The sequence below is a fragment of the Apis laboriosa genome, unplaced genomic scaffold (assembly GCF_014066325.1).
Source record: "Apis laboriosa isolate Shangri-la unplaced genomic scaffold, ASM1406632v1 scaffold812_cov158, whole genome shotgun sequence".
Classification (NCBI taxonomy): domain Eukaryota; kingdom Metazoa; phylum Arthropoda; class Insecta; order Hymenoptera; family Apidae; genus Apis; species Apis laboriosa.
The window spans coordinates 43,840-68,795 of NW_025224511.1; the positions used below are offsets into that span (position 1 = coordinate 43,840).

General features: G+C 35.1%; 1 protein-coding gene across 4 annotated transcripts in view; it reads right to left on the bottom strand.

Moving 5' to 3' along the window:
• Window positions 1-24,956, bottom strand: part of LOC122719525 (glutamate receptor ionotropic, kainate 2) — a 103,201-nt gene that overhangs the window by 40,738 nt on the left and 37,507 nt on the right. For all 4 annotated transcript variants that reach the window (XM_043945430.1, XM_043945428.1, XM_043945427.1 and 1 more), the window contains exons 3-4: window positions 22,354-22,515; window positions 8,558-8,809 (exon numbers count right to left, since the gene is read on the bottom strand). In XM_043945430.1, coding sequence (XP_043801365.1) covers window positions 8,558-8,809; window positions 22,354-22,515 — 414 coding nt within the window. The remainder of the gene's footprint in view (window positions 1-8,557; window positions 8,810-22,353; window positions 22,516-24,956) is intronic.

Consider the following 24,956-nt stretch of genomic DNA (forward strand, 5'->3'; position numbering starts at 1 on the left):
TATTCGGTTTCAAGATGTGAATGATAAAATTATTACGAATATAGCAGGAGTAAATTTTTTTATTTGTGTATTTTTTTATTTGTACGACAAATATTTTTTTTTTTGTCATTATTGCCATGAATAGTCGAAAATGGATAAATTTTCCAAAAATTGTTTCGTACAATATACAATTTTTTGAGACGACAACAATAAAATTCAACAATAAAATATATAATTTTACTATGACGAATTCGCGAACTCTATCAAACTTCACATTGAATTACCTATTAATATCCTTTTATTCGATAATTTTCAGCATGTGTTGCATCTTTATCATTCTAAAATTACTTCGCAATAACTATGATTTAGCATTTCATCGCTCGAATCAAATGGTACGAGTGATTTGTCGAGACAAATAGAACGAATAGATTTCCCACGCGAGCAGGCCAGATTTTCCTGGCACAGACTCGTTAATTAACGTGGACAAATCCGTAGACAGGTTGACTAATCCCTCGGCAAGAAACGGAATTTAATTGTCGTCGTAACAAACCCTGTTCGTCGAATTTAATTATATAAATAAGCATTGAGTTTCGTTTTCGGAAGGAGATGGAAGCTGTTTGTTTGTCCATCGTTAAGAAAGATGCATTGTCAACCTGTCCAAGTATTAACGACTGTGAAAGCAGTAGAGTATTTCTTCCAATAATTTAATTATGATAGTTTCTTTACTAATAGGTTGGTAATTTTTCTTTTCCTCCTTTTTTTTTTCATTGAACAAAATACTTCATTTATTATTTACAATTGTATCTGAAAATATAAATCATTTTTGTATGTATTTATTCTTTGAATTATGGAGCTTGATTCATAGTTCACTCTTATTATCGATAATTTTATCGAAATGAGACCTTTCTTTTCTCTGTCTCGATTTGCAGCCAATGGATAGTTTTATTTTGAATAATAAAAATAAACACAGTAGACTATAAATAATTCGAAAAATAAGCTATAATGTAATAATTATATTCACTTATTCGATTTCTTTATTTGAACGAAAAATTAATAGTGGAGATAACCAATGATTATTTGATTCTATTAAATTTTATAATTTGTATGTTCAATACAATTTTATTGTATTCTAAAGAAGACTAAAGGATGGAATAATTAATCATTTCTTTCCATCAAGTCTACGAGGATTTAAGATAACTCGAATCGATGTTATAAATGATCCAAGTTCACGAGAGTGAAATAATCCTGGACGAAAGGAGAAAGTTAAATGAACCAAGATTTTGTCATTTCGAATTCAATACGAGTAACATCTGTCCTCAATCCTGTTTTCAAAGTTCTACATTTGGGATTCAAGAGATCCTGAATATCTGATCCTGAATATGACGATAACAACATAAATCATTTTGCAAGAATCATTTAATTTTAAAATTGTTCGAGATTCACGTTTTTGAAATTTTATATAAAGCTAAGATATTTCCTAAGTTAAAGTTTGTTCCAATGAATTTCCAAATTTTTAACATTACAAAAACGTCTCCCCTTACTCTTTTTCTGAAAAAAAAAAAAAAAAAGAAAAGAAGAAAGGGGAGGAAAAAAAAAACGAACGAAAAAGAGATATCCCTCATAAATCTTTGCCTGGTACTAAGTAAAAAACCAACAGACAACCAACTGTTCCGATTCGAGCGGATAAAAACTCGGGGAAGAAAAAGGAGAGAGGCGTTTCGTGATAGCGGATGATTTCTCGAGGGACGTTGAAGACACGAAACAAATTATTATATCGGCATTTACTTACTCTAATGACAAGCGCTTACGATCGTGCCTCGAATGCCGATAAACGTTGTCGAGTGAAATATTGAGCGAGGAAGGGAGTCATTCATTTTTCCCTCGATAGAGAGAACGCGTCTGGTATGCGAGAGAAATTGAATTGTTCTCATCTTTCGAGTTTACGTTATATTATCAGAGAAACAAACAAGATCGATGACGATGATAAATTGATACTCTGTGTTGTGGTTATTAGATAGTAAGCGATGATATTGCTGTCTATATATCTATACGAAGATACGTACGATTGTAGATGCTTTAGTTAGTTAATTCTTAATTTATTGTGAGATTTTTTTTTTTTATAATTTATACATTGTAAGAATTTTATAACTTTTGTTCTCAACAGCAATCGATTAATATATGATAATGATTCGATCATCATCTGAAATTGTGAATTAATGAATTTCCATTTTATCGTAGTATCAGTAAGGAAAGATGATTTAGGATTATATGGATTACAAATAACTAGTCGTTAAAATTATATTCCATCATAGGATCAAGCATAATAATACGTATCTTTTAACCACACATTAAATTTACCATAAATTTGACACCAGTCAGACTAAACATGCTGATAAAGCGACTGATATTCACCCCTTTCCCAAAGGGGTTTTCCCGGATAACAAGGGCGCATCACGATCCTTCGTTATGTTGTGACAACGACTGGTTAGGATATCTCAGTCACGAGACACCTTAATCTCAATGCTTGACAAAGGTGGTATTAAACGCGCCACACAATCTTGCTCGGTTGTAAATCCGTGAAATCATCCCTTCACAAGCCCGTTTCCTGCCTCCCTTATCTCCGTTTCCTTGCTCCATCAATTCCTTTCAAACAATGTTCTTTTTCTTCTTCTCTAATCTTCGTACTTAGTCTTTTATTCTTTCTTTCTGATTCGTCTCCAAATTTTTTTTTTCCATTTCACGTACAAAATCCTTCGATTTCGTGAATGGATTTTTTACGAAAAAAATAAATCGAAAATATGAAATAATGGATTTTACTGTTTCTGAAAATTCTAAAAAGGAAGGAGTGAAATTAATTCCTGTTTATGAATGGATATATATGGAATATGAATGGATTATCGATCGAGAAGTAAAATTTTCTTGTCGAAGTCGAGGAATATACAAACAATTCAATTTTCTTAAAAATAAAAACTTGAAATATAAAATAAATCGATCAATTTATACCAATGTGTACCATAATAATAAAATAATTTTTAAACTTTACCTCTTAATTAATTTAATTTTATCAAAATCGATAGTCCATATACTATAAACTCACAAAAGATATATATATATGTAAAAAAATACGTATCACACGTACCATTATTCCATATTTTATTTTTTTTTTTCCACAAGAGATCCATCCATGCATTGTACTTGTTCTCGTATATCTCATATAGAGAATATCAACTGGCACGCTTCCCTCAGCAGGGAAGGAAAGAAGAGACAACGTCACTCGTCTCGTCCGCCGCCATGATTTAGATACGCAACGCAACGTGGCAGACTGGATACATATTCCCCACGTGGGTGGACGAATCTTGCACCCGAGAGAGGCGGCGAGCAACGTTGCTGCCCGCCGCTTTTTCCGCGATGTACCGAGAATCCTCAACGTGGGTTGCCAATATCGCGAGGGTCTGCCTGTGACGCAAGCAAGTTTCGAACCGATTTTCGTCCTCCGTGACGGGAATACCCTCATCCAATGGAATGGAGTTTGAAAGCGTTGCTGTATCCCATAATACGGGAAACGGTGGTAATCCGTCAAAAATTCGAATGCAAACTCTCGTATAAGGTTTTCAATGGATTTTTAGTTTAGGTGATTCGAGTCGAGATATCGAGAATGGTATTGTATATTTTGGGTGGGAATGGAGAGGAGGGTGTTCCTTTGCTTCGCGGTTTAAAATGCGACGTTGCATTCTTTCTATTGTCCGGGACATTGGAGTGAGATGCGCCAATTCGGAATATCGGGAGGATCGGAAGAAAGGATTGATAATGGGTAGAATGATGGAAATGTTGCTGTACTTTTGTTATTGTTCGATTTTTATGAATTATTTCCGTCAATCTTCTTTGATCAATTATTTACCAACAATATAGATTGATTTATTAATAATTTGCAAATTGAAACTGTTATATTTATTTCTTGATTGTTAACTCATTATAAATCGAATAGTTTAATTGTATAAACGGTTGAAGAAAATTGGATTAAATCTGCGGAAAATATAATTCACATTTACAAACAATTTTTAAGTTTGAAATATTAATTCTTTGAAAAAATTTGAAAAATATTTTAATAATGGGATTTGAAGCCTGAGAAAAGAGGGAAATTTTAAAATTCCACATTCTTCCACACAGCTTTGCCACAGTTTCTGTTGAAAGAGAATGCTTTACTATATAACTCTGCTCTTCTCTGCAATTTTTTTAAATTTTACGCGCGTTACTTTTTTATTTATAACCGGCTAACTATGTAGCTAATACTTTTATACAGATTATATTATACACAGATTGTATTGAAATTAAATCTTACACGTGTTGAAGACTGAAAAATACAATACAATTAAATTTTAATCGACTTTAATGTATAATATAATTTTTAATTCATCAAATGGACATTCTTCTTAAAATTACACTCTTGAAATCTCTGTCAAATGTTCCAAATTCTATCCCAAAATCGACCAATAACACTTCCGAATCTTATCTGTTAAATATTTCATATTTCATATCATGAATTTACGAATGTAATGATCTTTTGCATCGTTTCATTTTCATCGAATAAATCCAAGAATCTCATCGTTGAAAAGAGGAGGAAACTCTTCGCTCCTTTCCAATATAAGTTGATTTCGTGACAACACCATTTGAATTAAACGCAAATTCTTCGTCAAACTTGAAAACTTGCGTACGTTCGTGGCGAAGAATGTCATTTGGAAAGGATGCGCGAGGCGTTATATAACTTTCGAACATTTTATCCTCACGCGTAGAATCTTAATGAGTTTGAAAACAAGTGAGGGGAGGACAGGAAAATTCTAACGTGGTTCTTTAATAAAGCGCGTGAGATCAAAGACGCGAAATTAACACGCGCGTTAAACAGCGCACCACCTCGAGGAATTCCTCACAATGAATACTCGCTTCCGGTACACGGCACCCGATGGAAGATGCAGGCTTGAGTAACGAGGGTTAACGCTGGCGGCACGAAATAACGAAGGGCGGGGCCTTAAAGCGTTATTAGAAACGTTGGAAATTTTGTTGCCAAGTTTAAAAATATTTTCCCTCAGTTTCATGAATTTTCGTGAGAATTTTTGAATTTATCATGGAGAGATTAATGGATTCGTATAAGAAGTATACATTCGAGTGTATACTTTGTTGCGTTGGATTCTAATCGAAGTCCAATCATTAAATTATGCACGGTGGTTTATCGGTGGTTTCAAGTTGAAACCTATCTCCGTGAAAAGGGATTAAAGTTTGTCAGGAGGGATTCGTCAGAGAATCATCCAGATCCTTGTACAAGGAGAAGTCGGTGGTTTTGAACACGGATTGAAGACGTTTCGACAGGGGAGCAAGGATTCGTTATTTTCTGTGGGCAACGTTGACTCGAATTGAAAATGGAAGGAACACGGAAATTCTGGGGCTCGGATAAATCTCTGTTGGAAATCAGTTTGGAAACGGATAGGGGACGGTTGGCCTCGGTTGGTGACGGATGTGGCGCAAAGGGGGTGGATTGGGTTGAGTGTTCTAATCGGCTTGCACGTATAACTTTCGCGCAAATAGATAAGCTCGTTGGTTTAGACGTTGGTTGAGCTCGAAACGTGTTTTCATCGGTTATTTGGTTAAGTTTGTTCAAATCTCTTCGAGCTTCGGAAACGAAAGTGTTTGTGAAACTTTTCACGTATTGGTTCGTGTCCTAATTTAAAATCATTCGAGGGACGAATTTTTAATTTGATCAACTGAAAATTTAATTTATCATTATTTTGTAAAACGAATATACTTGCATGTTTATAATTCGAAAATGAGAGACAAAATAGAGATATTGCTTTTTTAGTTATTGATAATTAAAAGTTGATTAAAATATATAATAATTTATCCTAAATTTATTAAACATTATTAAAATTAGGAAAAATTTGAACCGTTGTAATTCCGAAGATACTGACTTCCGGTCAATGAGTGAACGATCGTTAGAAGCGTGGAATCTTCCCCTTTAAAACGCTCTTTATTCCGATTCGACTTCCGGTTCTCGAGATATCATCGTGTAAAGAGAAAGTAATTTTTAATCGTTTACCTAAAACATGATTAAATTCTATTAAAATTAAGAAAACTTTGAACCGCTGTAATTCCGAAGATAATGACTTCCGGTGAAGAGTGAGCGATCGTTAGAAGCGCGAAACCTTCCCCTTTAAAACGCTTTTTCATTTATTCCGATCCAACTTCCGGTTCTCGAGATATCATCGTATAAAGAGAAAGTAATTTTTAATCATTTACCTAAAACATGATTAAACTCTATTAAAATTAGCAAAACTTTGAATCGCTGTAATTCCGAAGATACTGACTTCCGGTCAACGAGTGAGGGATCGTTAGAAGCGCGGAACCTTCCCCTTTAAAACGCTCTTTCGTTTATCTCGATCCGACTTCCGGTTCTCGAGATATCGTCGTGTAAAGAGAAGGGTAATTTTTAATCGTTTAATATCTCCTTCCTTGTCGCTTACTCGGACCTCTCGCTCGCACCTCGTGTCACTGACCTATTCACTCCAGACAAGTGCCAGACGTAATTCCTGGAAGGACGTAGTACGCGTTTCTAGGAAAAAAATGTAGGTCAGGGATCCATTCATAACTTCTGCACTGTGTAAATGCTATGGACACTTGAAATCCTTATATCTCGGCAACCAATTGAGATATCGAGATGAATCAAAAAGGGATTTCAATGGCATGGTTTTCTCTATTTTCTGAGTGTATCTTAATGACATTATATGAAATATTTTTTATATATTTGAACATGTTTTAGTTGCATAAAAATCTGCAATCTAATTATTAATATCAATATCACTTCATTTTATCATATTATTTCATTTATAAATATCCATATCCCTTTTAATATAATCAATTCATGAGATGAATAAAATATATTTATAATTATATGTTATATAATTAATTTTTTTACTGTTATTAATAAAAAATAATAATGCTTTAATTTCTGATTTTGTTAACTGTTGTCCCAAACAAAAACATTCCATTCCACTTCTTCTCTATTCGATTCCACAAATCTCATCGAGTCTTGAAATTATTTGAGAAATTTTCTATTGTATTCGTTAAGAATCATTCCGAGAATGGAAATGTGAATTAAATTAAACGTGATAGTATATAGTTTATTTATTCTAGAAAATCTATTCTAGAAAATTCAGATCATTCGTTTTGTGGAGCGTGTACATTTGCCACATTTATAATTCGAAATAGGCTACTGGATACCTGTCTGACAACGAATATGCCATTTACCCTTCGGTGACAACGAAATCCTCGATCTAGCTTGGGGAAGAGCCACGTTCATTGCGCACGAAATGGTGGCGACGCACGTACTGTAACAATCTGTCACGGGAATATTACAGCACGAGCGTTCGGTCGATACTCATAGCGGTTAAATTTACGCATCCCTATTGTAGCTCAGCTTGAACCTGGACTAAGAGCCGTTTAAAGCTAATATGACGTACTGAATACTTTTCATGTAAAATAAGCGCGAAAAACCTTTCATACTCTTTGAAATTTATTTCAACTCGTGCCTTTATCCCAAATATAATTCTCAAAAGTATTCTATGCTTTGATGGAAATATTCTCTGATCTTCTTTTCTAATCTTTTCTATAGAATTAAATCAATGTTAGATTTATTATCTTGTTAAGCTAAATAATCTTTTAAAGCTTAAATTATAAAATTCGAAGGCAGAAAAAAAACTGGATTTGAAAATCTTTTTCAGACTTTAACATAAAGATTAAATATTTACTCGATTTACCGTGCAACAAAGTGGATCATCATTTTTTTTGACATCTCCAAGAATTGGAATTGAGAAGCTTAGAAAATGTCAATAAATATTCCGTCTTTATTGCCTTATAGATCCAAATGGAACCATGCCACGATTGCGCGCACGTGCATCTTACACAATTCCATTCAACTCTTTACATTATTCATCGTCGAAGATCGAGAGTACCAAAGAATAGTGTGCAATTACTTGAAAACGTCGGAAGGAATCCTGGTTTAAAATCGCCATTTCGCGAATTAATTAAACGAAATTCGCTTAATTAAAACGTTTTCTTCGCCGGCCAACGTTTTCTAATTACGAATGAATTTCGTTATCTCGATTTTTCACAAGGATGTTTATTAATCGACGTTATTCCATTTGCTGGAATCTTAATTGTTGCTAATTGAGAGGCTTTCTTCAGCAGCAATTGTTAAGCAAATTAATAATCCAACCGGGATTATGGGTGAAATTAATGCTTCCCTTGTTTCGAATATCTATGCCTCTTATAATCCTCATTTAAATTAGAATTTCTCTTTAATTTAATTCGTTGAGTCGAATTAATATTACAGACTATTGTCTCGAAAAATAGATAAAAATAGAAGAAGTAAAATTATTTCTGCGAAATAATAGTTTATAAAAAAAAACTTAATCTTGCTTGTGATTGAATCAAGTGAAGAACTATATGTTAAGAAAACCTAAAATGAAATAATTCCATGTTTCGAAAGGCAATGAGAGTAATTAAGATGGGAAATAATGAAAGAAATACTTACCATAATCGTCCTCGTAGATAATGGCGACCTTGGTCCAGTTGAGAAACTCCATGATATCCTGATAAGCGGCGTTGAGCAAACTTTGTGCGGGATAGAGGTTGATGCTGAACTCTTTCGCCTCCGTGTCCAGGTCCAGCCTGGCTTCCAAATGTGGAATATCCAGTGCGTCGCAGATGCTGTGGATGTGTTGCCCCAGAATGGGATCCGATGGCCCGAATACCGCCTGCACGCCGTATTTGACCTGTTGACACGCTGCAATCAACATACATTATTACACTGTTTTATCATAATAATAAAAAAAAATATATTATAAAATTAATTATTAAATACTTTGAATTGCTTTTAAACCGAGGAAAAGAATAAATAATCAATTATTAATATAATTATCTATGGCTTGTATTGTACAAATGATGAGTCTATCTTTTCGATAGAATTTCAAAATAAATAATTTTTTTTTTATTGTTCCTTTACACTGTATAAAAATTTAAACATTTACATTGTATAATGTATATTTTATACGTTGATGACACTTTATAAATTCTTTAAAATTATTATTTTAAATTTATTATTTTTATCGTATGTTCTTGAAATTTTTCTTTCTGAAAATAAAAATCGTCAATAAATAAATCATCATATCAAAATTTCCCAAACATCTTTTACCTGTTTTAAAATAAAATAATAAAATTGTATTTCTTAATCGATTTCTCCATTCGATTGGGAGTTCGAAAATCAGTTTGACCATCTGTTAGTAATTTCCAGGCCACATTCGACGAACCATTAAACAGTGAAACTTGTTAGGTGAGCACCTCTCATTAAGATCGCGGGCACGTAGATGAGCGAAGAGCGACGTTAATGTGGCGTTAATGACTCGCTAAGCTGAACGCATGATCGTGGTATTCGTTTATGGCTGTTGGAAATTGTTCCATGGACAGTAGGAATGTCGATTATTATCGATAATGACGATACTCGATTTCTCTCGTTTATATATCGATGCCCTGGCATCAATATATATTAATTCTTTTTTTTTTTTTAAGAATGGAAAAACAATTAAAAAATAAAAATGAAATTTTATTCATTTTTACAATATTGGATTGACGTAACGTTTGTTCGAGCATTTTTATATTCTCCATTTTAATATGACGATATAATATATTTTATAAAATCTAGAACAAAAATAATTTTCTAAGATCGTATTAATAATAATATTTGAACACTTCTAAGTATTCTCTGCTCAAACACCTCGCTAACCAAATACTGTAACGTTACTTATCTTGGATTACCGGTGTAATCCAAGAGTCTCGTTAATATCAAATTAACGACGCTACACTGAATCTGGCTCGTGAGATCCAGGTGTTCGTAAAATCATTCTCGGCCTGCTCTTTGGAGCACGATGCACAAAGCACGGAAGTACGCATAGAATGACCAAATGGGGTACTTTGCTTGTTATCTAGACTCGCGATTCCGAAATTTTATTACAGTTCGCCCGGGTATTATTGAAACCCTAACTTAGCCAGTTGCGTATTGTACCTTTCAAACCTCAAACAAACCTGCGTTTATGTATCCGAGCTAATGCATTACACGATAGGAAGAGAATAATCCGTTAGAAGAGACGATTTCCCTTTAACGATATTCTATGGTTCGAACTCTATGATTTCAAAAGGGTATAATACGATTGTTTGCAGAATTTAATTCTACCAAAATTGATCGATCAATTTACGAGAATCTACTTAAAATTAATCATTGAGAAATTAGTTTACTGAATGAAGTTTAATATGGGCAGAGAAATAACGAAGAAAATTAATTTTAAACGAACACATATTTTTATCAAAATATAAGATATCAAAGTTGAATCTATTTTAATCCAATTCAATCCAACTTAATCTTTCAATATTCAAAGTTATTTATTCCACATATTCCAAACGAGTCCAAAGTATCCATCAAATTTATCGCAAAATCTTTCGAAAAAAGTAACGAAAAATGTTGAGCAACATTAATAAACAAAGGTGATGAGGAGCTCTGATTAAAAATATCTCGAGATAGAGATACGTTTAAGAAAAACGTGAAGAACAATCCTCTCGACGAAACGTTCGACGAAGATAGAAACGATTCACGTAATATTTAGACGCCTGACTATAAGGAAGCTTATCTACTTACGATAGTAGTCGAGTAGTTCGATATGGCGCGCCTTGGTAATAAATCGAACCGGTATCTGTCATCGTTTTCCTGCTTGGCGACGCATTATCTCGTGGAATGCCTCGTCGAGGATGTTTGTTCGCAACCCATGATTACGCTATAAAAATTACGACAACGATAGTTGGGATTTATGGAGCTCTCCCCTCTCGTATCCCTCGATTATACAGGGAGGAAAAGATCCGTGGGTGCGGAAGCTAAGGGATAATGAATTCTCTACAGACGGGATAATGGTATTTCGGTGGTTCATTATCGGCTCACATTTGCGTTACTATCGTGCTCGTTATATTCGAATTACGCTATTATTTTTTTTTTCTTTTTTGTTTTCCAATCAAACTTTTCCGTTTCAACGTAGAGTTTAAGTGCAACTGCAATATATGACTATATGTACAGAGTGTTTTATTTAAATCGATTTATTTAAATATACGACAAGAAATTGATGATACATTGAGAGATATCTCGAATAAAAATTGAAGGGATACACTATTTCATAGAGAATATATGAAAATCAAGTTTCTTTCCGCGAATAGAATCATATTTTTTTTATTTTTTATAAAAGAAACGATCAATTATTCGTGGCAAAAGAATTATTTTAAATATTTTCTATGAATCAATCTAGGAAAAACATCTCTTATACCGAATTATTCAGTTTTTTTCTATTATCCAATTATTTGTCCATCAATAATATTAAAATATAATATCTGGATCCATTAATATTATCCAATGCCATCAATAGCTTCCAAGATAAATCTCTCTGTGTCTATCTATAAATATAATTTCGCACGATTCACGCTCCAAGTTTACTAGTTATTAACAGTTGGAGCAATTATATCAAGATAATCCCAATCACGAAATACCATCTCCGTTTCAATATAGAAATTTCTCTTTCATCTTCGAGAGCAAAATTTCCAATTCCAAATTCCCCGGCAAAATTGAAAGAGAAATATTTAAAAGAAACGCTAGAAGACGGCATTCGTAACCCGATTCGTTTCATCACCAAGCTTAATTTGCTATTTAATCGCAATGTATAATCGGTCGGTAGACGGCGAAACTCGAATTCGCGGCTGTTTTCATTTCCGTGCCAGCCACGTCCCGTTTATTTTTTAATATCCGTTCCATTAGCGTACCCTTTGAGACGACGATTCCCCTCCGCCAAGACGCGAGCAAGTGAGAAAAATTCGAGGAAAAATAAAAGGACGGACGAAGACGAGCGAAAGATTGATAACGCATGAGACGAGGATGGGGAGTTGTTGGAATCTCGCTCGAAAGAGAGAGATAACGATCGATAAAATGCATTGCTCGTTTCTCGATTCGACGAATAGGGGATTGTAGTGATATATATATATATATATATATACACGTAACTGTTGTTGGGATAAGAAGAAATAAGAAACAATGAAGTTGGCGAGAGAAAAAGGTATAAAGGGATGGGGTGATGGCTCCAAGATAATCGTGTAGATATTGTGGGAAAGTTTGCAGAGAAGATATAGGAAGTCTGTTGATCGTTGTTGAGGGGAAGAGAGTTTGGCGAGAAGTTTAACGAACCTGGTTGGCAAGTCAAGTATTTGTACGTGACAAGATAAGGGGAATTCGAACACTGGTTCGAAATAAAGGATCCTTCTTACATTTCAAGTAGGTACATTTCCGTTCTGTATTTTTCCTTTTTCGATCCTTTCCACTCTTTCTTTCCAACAAATAATTCTTATCCTCCGCAAAATAATATATATATTAATTATTTTTAATTTAACAGATTTCCATAATGGACAGGCGATAAATAATAAGAATTACCTTTTTTGTTCTTGCAAAAAGAAAATTTACCTATTTCCACTACTTATCCCGGATCTTCTCACGTTGAATTAATTTATATAACGTGCCTATATTAAGGAAACGCGAACAGATCTACACGCACAGATGAAATTACTCACGAGATGAAAACTCTTTGGCGAAGAGCGGCGATACCAGACTTTTGAAAAAGGACTTTAATATTAACGCCGGTTTAAAAGCAGCGAGATAGCCATTGCTCTCGCTGCAAAATGGAAAACGCCATCCTCGGTTACTTTTAGAATACCATTTTCTATTTGAATCGTTGATTCAATCGTTCCCATTCTCTCATATTTACCAGATGAAGATTCGTATCTTAGAATGTATTCTTTCCAATAACGAATTTTTTCCTCTTCCATCCAATGGAAAATTTTATTCCGCACGATTGTTGGTATAGATTTCGACCAAATATTCGCGAAAGATTAATTTTTGATATCCATCGTGTTAATTTTGCAAAATTCATTCACCCCGCTGATATTTTCGAAATTCTCCTCGAAATTCCATTGATATTTTATAATAGAATAGGGAATTCTTTGGATACTTGAATCGGGAAGAATTGGATTTTAATTAAAGTTTTTAATTAAATCTCGAATCTTATTGTCCTCCCGATGTTGCCATTGGCATTGATTTCATTGCACGTTTCTTTTCGTCTGATTAAGAACGTGTGTAAGAGTATCTTACTTGAACGTGATGATATCAGGGAAAGATTTTGAACTGATCTTGAGAAGTTGAGAAGTATCCATTTGTAAAGTAACTTCTCTTGTAGTAGTAAGTGGTTGACTGGAGAGTGGAGTATTGCTGTGTTTGAATTATGGCACGAGTCTGTAGGAAGCTTCGCGTTTACGGTATATAAGCAAAGAGCAGTGTCTGAAAATGAAATTAACCAATCCGATGTGATTGTTTCGAGAGAAAGCATGATTGCTTCTTCTATAAATATATCTCGATTAAACGATTATTTATAAAAAAATAATAATTTCGAAATATCCAATTGATTAGGTGAATTTGTATTTTGATATTTTCCTCCTTGTATTTTGAATCTAATATCTGAACACATTGGAGAAGAAAAAAATGATTCGAATATCTTAAATTTAAAGATTTCGAATGGAAATTAATCATTCTTATTATTATTAATTAATCTTCACCAATTTACCATCTTTTTACCATTATCGTTTAAAAATTAAATATTTCGCTATTTATTTATTTATTTTTTGGCAATTTACTCTTATTTATAACTCATCACTAAATATTCATATTGCTTTTCATCAGAATTTGCATCGAGTGGATTATTTTTCGAATAATATTAAAGCCCATGAATTACGTAGAAATAAATGGACGCGAATTGAATAACTTTTATCCCCCATTTATCTCGAAATTCCATTAAAATCGTCCGATAATACTTGTTGGAGGGGGCGCCACTTCTCCCTTCCATCCTCCACGCACGCACCAAAGCCTCTCACAGTTGATTTATTTTTCTGAAGGCACAAATCCACCCGGCCATCTCTTAATTCATTCCCAGTTAATTAACTCCAAGGACTAAGGGATAAACTTCCGGTTAATTTGCCTTTAACCGCTCGCCCTGGTAATTACATCATCGGCGACAGGTCCAAGCCACTGTCGAGAGGTCGAGACGAGGGGGGGGTGATTAAGGGGCGCGCCAATTAAATGGCGTAGGCATCGATCTATCTGGTCGCCAAGGATTGGTCAGTCACGTTCGAAACGGATCGAGAAGAAAAATCTAATTCGTCGTCTCTCTCTCTCTCTCTCTCTCCACAAATTGATGCATGTCCCGGAAACTACATGCAAGCGGAAATGCATCGCACCTGTACCATGCGGTCGTGTTATTTATTTCTCGAATGGTGCTTCGAAAGATTGACAAGAAAGTTTTTGTATATCTTATGTAATTGAATTGTTTATAACAAATAAATAAGTCTCGATCGATATATTTTATTTTGATTAACACTTTGTGTGTCAAGTAATTTTCTTTTAGGAGGGAGGAGAGAGTATCATTTTAATGGATTAAAGTTATTTCTTGAAGATTCAAGTATAATGCGAAACAGAGCAATAAATCATTTAAGTATATAAAATGTAAATTTTAATAAGAAACGTTTAATACGATAATTTAATTTTTATTACGTTGTTGCATAAAATTATCCTTTCAAAGCAAGACTTTTCGCTTTTGCTCCGTGTGTAATTCATTTCACGCTACATACACGTACACTTTCTTTAGAATTAGAATTTCCTCGTAAGGTAATAAGAAGATCTTTGTAACCATGAAAAATGTAAAAGGGGAAAAGGAAGAAGATATCAAAGTCGAATTTGAATTTATTCACGACTTTTGTTTGAAAAGTTTCCCTCCTGGAAATGTTGGACGATAAAAGTAAAAGAAGTTAATCTTCTTAACAAACCGGTGCTGTACAAACGTCGTTCGCATCGACGAACGTTCACCCCGCGTGTTTCAACCCGCTTAGGGGTTGATCGAGATTCGATTCGTCGACCTTTCCTTTTTTTAATGGAATAAAACAACTCTCAAAGGTATTGCAAGAAATTCGATTTCTCAGGGATCACAATTTGTTCAGCGTTATTCGGCCACGCAGTTTACATTATTTTTATATTTCCTTTTTTATTTTTACATTCTCATGTTTCACCAATATTAATTTATTTTATTGTGAAAATATATTCGCCTCTCAGTGAAATTATTTAAATATTGTTCCCAATGATTCATACAATTTTACAATTTTCGTTTCCAAAATTCGATATTTAAAAAATCGTTATATATAACTTGGCATTTGGCCATCTTTATCTTGTCTTTTTTCGTCAATCCTCTGTATTTCATGAAAGTGTGTCGTGACTTCAAGTTTTCCAATGTCGTACGTATTCTCTCCAATTTCCACGCAGCCGATAAATTTCCACGGTGACGAAAATTCGAAACACGTCAAAAAAAAAAAAAGAAAAAAGAAAAAAAGAAAAAGCTCGAGGCCAGTTCGATTTAAACGAGTTCGAAAATCGACTAAAAAATCGACGCTCGATATTATTCACGTAACAGGTCGTTGCCATCGACGAGTATCAACTTACGATTGAACGATGACACAGGATATGCGCGATATTTTTTACTGGGTTGAATCCTTGGCTTGTAAAAGGAAAAGCTCGAATGCGTAATTATACTATAACTTATGTAGTATAAACGACGTACCTTTTGCCAAGAAATCTTCTTAGGATACAAAGGACTCGAGATAATAGGATACTCAGAAATATTTCCAGATGTTTGCCAAACAAAAAGAGAGGAGGAAAACGCGAATACGTAATCGTCGTGTCGCTCGAGAAACCTCGATGAAGTCGTTTAAGAAATTAAAATCTCTTCTTCAAATACGACGAAAGCTCGTATTTCTCGATTCTCTAAAAACGATATATCGAAATGATTGTTTCCTTTTATTCTTTTACCAGAATGAATGATACTAATTTCAAAAAGGTACGCGATAGCAATTTTCTCGCAATGCTTAATTCCACCATAGAGCGCTATTTAGCCGACAAATGAGCAGAGCGTTTCCAAGAAATACTGGAAGCAGATAACAAAGCGTGGCAGGTACAGGGAGCTCTTTCTAGACCATGTGTCCATCCCTTGCTCCTTTCAACTTCCCTTAACGAGGTGGCGAGTGCCGGTTTGTCCTTTGATGTCGCCAATTCTCCGGGCCAACCTCATTCAATCAGAGTAATTGTGCGTTAAATCTGTTCACCTGTCGTGAAATCAATATCACACCGTCTGAGAATCGTCTTTTCGGCCGTTTATATCAATACCCTCTGCGACATCTGTCTTTCCGTTTTTAATGGGGCACGATGTATCTCTTTTGAAATTTCTTTCAATTATTGGAATTATTTTTCTAAAATAAAATAGTTTAGATTAGCATGTGAATCAAATTCTTTAAGAAATTTTCAATTTTAATACCGAAAAAGGAATATAGAAAGGAAGTGTTTAAAATTTAGAATTCAGATAATAGAATGTGTGCGGTTATTTGAGAATTTAGTATGACGTTGAGAATAATTAAAATTAGTTAATTAAAAATTATGTAGGAGAAAGATGTTACTTTGCGCGAACCTGTGTAGAAAGAAATTAGCTCGTGTGAATTTTCCAGAAAGAGCGGATCTCTGTTTCTTTTCTCTATTGTACCTATTTCCCAACTTTTATTCTCTTACTTATCTTTCCTTCTTCCACATCCAGTGAAATAAACTTTTAAGAATGCACATAGTAGAAAACGAAAGTCGAACAATTGGTAAAAAATATCCAATTATATGTCAAATTCACGAATTCAAATCGAAATTCGAATAAAATTTGATGTCAAAATAAAATTTTATAATGATTTAATAATATCATAGAACAATAGAAATTATGCATAAGAAACCAAAGATATATTTTTTACGAGTTCAAGTTAATTTTATGAAAGAAATAAAGAACAAATATTATATGAATTAAATAATATTTCTACATGAAAATTCGAGTGAAAATTGCAGATAGATCTTCAAGGAAGAAAAGATGGAAAATTTTTGAAGAAGAAAGTAGAAACAAAAATGTTGATCTTTTATTTTTGGTGTCAACGCGGCGGATATAAAATAAAAGCCGAGGAAAAGCGATTGTAGCAGTTGTGGTGTGGTTTCGCGTTTTAATAAAAGAGCGAAATTTCAAGGAAACGAAAAACTTTCTTACAACGATCTTCTCCTTTCCCTCCCGCGCATAACACGGATCACAAACAGAATCTTAGAACAACGAGCGAGAAAGGAACGGTTGTCGAAGCGCGACTTATTATTGTTTCGATCCTACTTTTTCCTTTTTTAATAATCTTCAAACACTTATATTCTTCGTACCTTTGCCTTTCGAACGTTTATATTAATATTACCATCGCGTATGAAACATTTGATAAATTATTGGAAAACGGATTAAACGGCACGAAATCTAAATGCTGACTTTCGATTGACTTTATACACCGTGTATAAAGAATTGCGAAGCGGAATATAGAGGCGGCGGTAGCAGAAATTCTGGGCGCAGATGCTGCCCAAGAACGAAGCTTAAATCGCGAAAAGAGCAGCGGCTGCACGTCGTTGACCTGGGTCTGAAATACGATCGGCGGATATGCTCGGTTTAATCTCCGCCTCAAAACCTTTGAGACTAGCTAGTAGGCACCATTATTCGCAGATTTCGCTGTGCCGCGGCTGCTGGATTTTCGAAATACCCTTGCCTACGGACAAGCAGTGGAAAATCTTCGATAAGAGAAGGGGAGGGGGAGGGGGGAAGGGGTGAAAATAAAAACTTTACTTACCCATTCGATGAAAGGGTAAATACAAAAATTCGTCGATTGTAGAATTTAATTCTTTTGATCTTTCGATAATTCTTTTGAAGAATATTCTTTCTCCTTCTCAAAATGTAAATGGAAGAGCGAATAAAAAAAATTATAAAATTTGTATCGCTAGAATCGTCAGGAAATTATCTCTGTAGAAATTGAGCGCATTATTTATTTGACTTATATGATACCAATGAAAGAACAAAGAAGAATATAATTTTAAATAATTTTCAAATGAAAATAGAAGAATGAAGAACCTCGATAATTCTGGCGATCTCTGTGGATGGAACACAGAAACGTCCAAAATGGAAAAATTAATAAAAAAAGAATTGAATCACTATAATTTCGTGAATCGAAAATACGTAATTAGAGTTGTTAGAGAAAAATTGTCTTTATGAAAAGAAAGGGAAAAAGTAGTGGTGTTACTAAACTAGCGATGTTATAAGTTATATACTGTTAGCAAATGGATATCGAGGAACAAATAACAGATGGGATCCAATAACTAGTTCACTAACAGTACTATTTTCTCCTACTTTTTCCAGACACGGGAATTTTTCTGACAATTCTGCGCACAACATTCACTCAATCTTCATTCCTTCTTATATATAGAGTATCTGATCATCGAATTAGGAGTTTAGTAAAAGTTTGAAAAATCGTCAAACTTTTCAAGTTCCATAACTTTGTTAGAATCGGTCGAAAACTGATGGAGCAAGAGACAAATTAAACCTCGACTCTTCTACTTTTCGACTATATAATTTTCTTATTTCTTAGTTATGAAATATTATCGAACTTTTTCGTTTTACCAAATACACTTATGCGTTCAAATAATCACGTATTACGCGACTGCAACAGAAATTCATAGAATCAATAATATTCGCAAAATTTCAATCATTCTTCCAATGCCACACATTCATTAATTCCTCACAGAGAATATCATGTCGCAACAAAATTCGTTTACACGAACAATAATTTAAAATCGATTGTTCACACGAGGTAGCTAAAATGGCTCACAATCGAGTTCCGTTTGAGAGAATACGAGAATATATATATATGTGTTCACAGACTCCGTGCGGAAGATCGAAGATGGAGAAGAAATCGTGAAGGGTCTTTATTCGTTCGAGGCATCGAGAACAGAGACTTCAAGAGGTGCTCTTGAACACGTGACAAGACGTGACGTTGTACCGAGTTCCATCTTCTTTTGCCCGATCTATCATTCAACGTGTTCCTCATTAGGCTGCACATACCTTACAATCCGTAGAAATTAGAAAATTCTACAATCGAGATCTTAGAAGTGCGGAATAATAGTTCGAGAAGGTCCCAGTTTCAAATTCACGACGAATATTGCTGGAAGAAACTTTCAACTATATTTTGAGATTAATTTTGAGAATAAAACGGTGATGATAATTGTCGTAGAATCGAAGGTGGAAAGTTGTTTGGAAATCCTATAATTTGGAAAATTATAGGAATCTCGATGTTCGTTCGAGAGAAATTGAGGAAAAAATTTTTGAATCTGTCAATTTTAAAGTCAGAAGATCAAGACTTTACAGCGACAGCTCACTATTATTTCTCTTCGCTTGTTTCTTGAATAAATATGGAAGATTTGCAAGATTAATATCTTTATATACTCATCTTCGTGTTTCACAATTTCTTTCCACTTTCTTTTTAATAAGAGAAATTAGTCTTTCGATTCTTGCCTTGATCACAATGCAATACTTTCTCACGTAAAATAATCGTTGAACGAGAAATCCAAGCCGAGAATAATAAAACTCATCTTAAAATCCCGTTGCACAGAAACACGGATTTTCTAATAAACCGAGCCAGCATCGAAATCCACAAGTTTCAGTTATCGACTCTTGGGCCGATAACCGGCCACCGTCGTTTCATCCTGCACGTATGCGTATAACCGTAAAAATGTAAAAATGCCCGACGGCCGAGGGCAGATAACGTTTATGCGAAACAAACGGTTCTGCACAAGCTTCATCTCTGGCCATGCGGACGGGATGCGCATTTGCATGCATACAACCGTGGCAACAATGTTGTTCGCTTGTTCTCGAGACCCTTGCAACCGCCTCTATGGGAAAACACGTATCTTCGCCGACAGCCTCCTCTTCTCTTGCCTCCGTTTAAAGAGCGGACGATAGGCCTTGTAAACGGAAGGAAACGGAAGGAAGATGAACGTGAATGGGGGAACCAAAGTGTTGGCGAATATCTCCGGACAATAACTTCGAATGTGACACCGTTTCGTTTCGAGAGATTTCTCGCACGAGTCGGGTTTAACCTCGTTTGCGAGCGTTGATAGGAGTTGATAGGAGGGGAGGGGTTGAGGAAATGTGTCTCTTATTTTTTTATCGAGGACAATCTGGTGAAATCGCGTTTCCTTGAGTTTTTTTCCGAAGTGAAGAACGATAAGATAATGTTCGAATGTGAGATATCGAGATGATTTGGGGTTAAAGGGAAAGGTTTGAAGGTTTGAGGATTGAGAGACGTTGAATGTACTAAAAAATCTATCGAGGTGATTTTGGATGATACAATAGATAGACACAATAGTGTCTTGGATTTTTTCAAATTGACGAATAATTTATTTACGATGAAAATCTAAAATCGATGAGATATCTAGGATTGAGAAAGTTTGTTCAATATTTTCAAGTTGGAAATTGATGAGATTTGAAGAGGATATCTTTATCTTGATCGGTGACGGAAATAACGGAACGTTGAATTTTTCTTTTTCCTTTATCTGAAGAGTGATAAGAATCTGTATTATCGGGGAGTAAGGGTTACAGAAGAGTCATCGTCGAGAGAAAAGTCACGGCTATAAAGAAATGGCTAAAATCGAACAAGTATCTGCTGGCTTGTAGCCACTGAGCCAACAACCTTGTAGAGATAATCGTAAATCAAAAGTTTGGCTGACTAAACAGGTTCGAACGACATTGTCAAGGATTTTTAATCTTGTAAGAACAAATAACATATCATAAATATGCACATTCATTTTATATACAGAATCTCTCCGATCTAATTAATTTCCCTTATTAATGATCCTTATTATCGATCATTATTCGAATTATTTTCTTTTCAAAGGATATTCAAAGCAATGAAATTTTTCTATCCTTTCTTTATACCATAATGAATATTAAAGTCTCACTCAGAGAATTTAAAAAAGAAAATATACATTGCGTAAAAAAAAATAAAAAAGAGCCGTAATTGAAATTTATTTGGATTATTCTCTGGATATGTTTAAATTTCAATTTTCAAAAAAGAAAAAAAACGTAGAAGAAAATTGCAACGTAAAAGAAAAGCACAACAATGCAGGAAAGGAAATTCGAAAAAAAATCTATTATTGTCGAAGGGAAATCGAATCGAAAATGGACAGGGCGCATCGATCCCGAGAACCCGATCATCCGTTTACGGAACGATGGACGATCCGGTAGAAAGAAAAAGAGTAAATCCATTGATCTGATTTTCCACGGGGACTGGGTTTACGCGAGGGACAGCGATGAAAACGGCACAGCTGACGGATTACCAGGTAAATAATGAATTTCGCCGTGGATCTTTCTGAAAGCCCATTCACGCGAATCACGAAGTTTTATCGCCTTTCTCTATTGATACGTTGCCAGTTACGTTGGAAGAATAAAATAAAAATCACGAGCAACATCTGCTCGATTCGGGAAGAAGCGAAACGGACTTACGACGTCGTAAAGCAAGACGCGTGTCGATCAGCTATAAATACGTGAAATAGGATTGTACGTTTTTTCAATTTTCGATATAACGCGATATAACGCCTCGATAAGCTTATTTCGAAGACGAACGGTCTTGAGAAAGGGTTATATCGAACTGTCTTCGAATAGAAATTTATTGATTTTTTAACGGTATTATATTTGTGCCATCTTGAATTCTGAAGAAATTGCACGGAGCAACGGTTTAAAAAAAGAAAGAAATTGTCGAGAAGATATAATTTTCACGTAAATGATATTATAAGCTAAACCAGACTAGGCTAACTGATAACGTGTATTTGAGAGTCGATGAAGGGGAGGCTCTAATAATGCCATGAGTAAACCCATTATCTCTGATCAGGTTATAGTATAATGCTATCGTGATCCATTCTTTATTACCTCGTCTGATAAGAAAGTATTTTCAGACTGATTTTAATATCGTCTCTTCCTCACCTCCCTTTAGCATTTTAAATTTTGTCGCATGTTAATATGATAAACAGCAATGAACGAGTCGATATTAAATTTGAATGAACTTTAAAAAATATAAAACTAAGGAAAATTATATTGGAGAAAATTGATATAAATATATTTTACGAATAAATACATTTCTTCGTATAAATATAAATCGTTATTCCATAATTGTTAAATGGAAATATTCTACTTTTGCAATAGATATATACGTTTTGATTTATATCAAATTTTCTCCAACTCTTAATGCAAATGGAAGTGAGATCTTAGAATCATCACTCACCCTTCTTCGACGCGTGAAACGAGTCATCTTTTGGCACGTATTGTATGTCGTATTCCAGCGTGGTTTTCGGCAGTATGAGCCTCTCCTTGTTGATCTTGTACACGGCATACTTGAAGGCCAACTCCGTGCTGCTATCCTTTTGGTCATGAGTGAATATAGCACCTGAAACCAATCGACGATAAACAGATCAGAGACGACGATCCCAAGTGCTTGGTTAAATATGATTTTCGCGATCGTTGCGGAAAATTTCCCGTTCAAAATTCACTCTTTTCGCGCTAATATACTTAGAAACCTGCTTACCCCGCTATTCCTTTCCAACCAAGGACAAGTGCTCTCCTCTACATCATATCTAAAGCACGATCTTTCTCTCATCTCCAATATCAATCCACCTCAAATACTAATCCAAACAACAACGATTCTCTGAAAATGTATCATTTCTTCCTACCAGATCCCAATAAGATCTTAAATAAATCCTCGCATGATTTTTTATCCCCATTTATTTATTCAATTTTTCAATTTTTTACACGGCCGCAGAGTGGAAGATGCTTCGATGCGATTACTCGACACGGTCAATTTGCATACCGAGGGGCCATCGTACACCTAATGGATTCTTCGAGTTCTCTCGATGGTCGAGAGGGGAGGCAAACTCGTTTGTTAATTGCTGATCGATGCTTTCAAACCGAGCCAGGCCGCGTGTAGAGCCTGTGTCAAGGATTCACGTGTATATAAATGCACGCGTATTTCGCTTCCAGCTAGAGAAGACTCGTTTAACAATCTAGCCGTGCGCGTGCCTTGTTCTATCCTTCTTTCCGTGAAGCGAAATTAATTCCAGCCAGGGAAGCAAGGAGAAATAAGGTTGGCGTGTTAAGCGTCAAAGTCGATTCACCTGTTCGAGAATCGAACAAAGGCGAACTCGGTCGAGACTTTCCGTCGAATGAAAACAGAATTTCCAGCTGAATTTGAGAGACATCTGAAATTTTATTTCTCTATTGTCAACATTCTCGCGGCAGAGAAATCTCTCGCGAGCTGACTTCTTTGAGAAACTGTCTTTTGAAAATAATTTTCAATTTTTTCGATGGAGAATAACAGAGAAATATTTAAAGGGAATTTGTGTTAACTCGAAGAAGAAAACTATGTTGATGCATTTTAATTCGATTCATTTCTTAATTGGATAGATCCAAATAAAAAATTATGTAAGAACAAAATTATGTTTATCAAGATAGTGAGATTTTACGAGAGGATTTGTTGTCGAAAATTGATGATTATTCCAAAAATTCTACAAGAATTATTCAAGATTAAAAATATCCATAAAAATATCCATAAAATACACGGAGGTATAATCTATACATCCAACTTTGTAGCAAGGAAACGAAGCAATATTTTCAACTCTCCCAAGTTGCCTATTTTTATTCCAGTAAGGTATATCAGAAAATAATTCACAAAAGATTAGAACCTTTTGAATGGTTACAATTCCTAAAGATGAACTCTATTTCATCCCTCGCGCCGTTTCCAAACCAAACCCACCCCTTTTACGTTACCCCTCCTTCCCTGTTATTTATAGGATCTCGAGAATCCGGGACAGCCGCCATTCGTTCCCGTTTTATCTGTTCGCATAATTAATTAGGCGGGACACGAGCATTAATCGGTAGTTGTAGAGGTATCCCCGTCCCTTTGTCCGTTGAAAAATAGCCGTGTCCAGTGCAACGGGGAAGTTTATCAATTGCCATTCCAAGGGTGTTCCTTCAGGGATGTGGTTATCTGAAAAATCCGCAACCACACGACAGTGACAAAAGAGGGGGTAAGTAATCGGAATATCGCCGCTTTCACCGCTTTTTCCAGTCGACCAGCACCCCATTCATCCCTTCCTACGTTAATTTGAGCAAACCAGAGGCCCAGTATCGCAAACAGTGTCGTGGCTTCGAGTCAGGCGCGCACACACACGGATTTCCACAGAATTCGCTTTCTACGAGTCCGACTACCCTTCGAGCAAGTTTATACGACCGGAGGGTGAATCATGGACGGGCAAAGAGACTTGCAGATGTCCTTCTATTCTGGCCTATCCTCCTGGTTCCTCGTGAAAGAAACTTCTATTTTTTACCCACGCTTTTATCTCAGGCTTAAGGAGAGGATGACCTCTATTAAAAATCGAGGTCATCCTAGAGGTTATTGCCGGAGGGATCGCACAACTCCTTTCCAATTTTTCCTTTTGCAATTTTCTTTTCAAACCTTCAATTTGTTCGTCCTTGGACGGATATCGTCGAGGGAGAGCCTTCTACTCGGGGCTATATAATTTATTCTCCCACTATTACAATTTTCATCTTTCCCCTAAACTTTTTACTCGTCTCCGAAATAGAATATCCTTCTTTCAAAATATATTCGCGATATATTAAAAAGAAGAAGAAAAAAAAAAAAGCGTAGAAATGCGTTATTCGAAAGAAAAGTCGCGTTATAAAGAAAAATCGTGGAAATCGAGTAACCGGCGCGGAAAGAAAAAAAGAACACTGCGAACTCGCTCCAGTCTCCATCCCTCGCCATCCCTCCTTCTTCATTCTCTCGACCCCCTTTAACTCGTTCAAGCGTCGCCAACTCTTTCACGTAGTTTT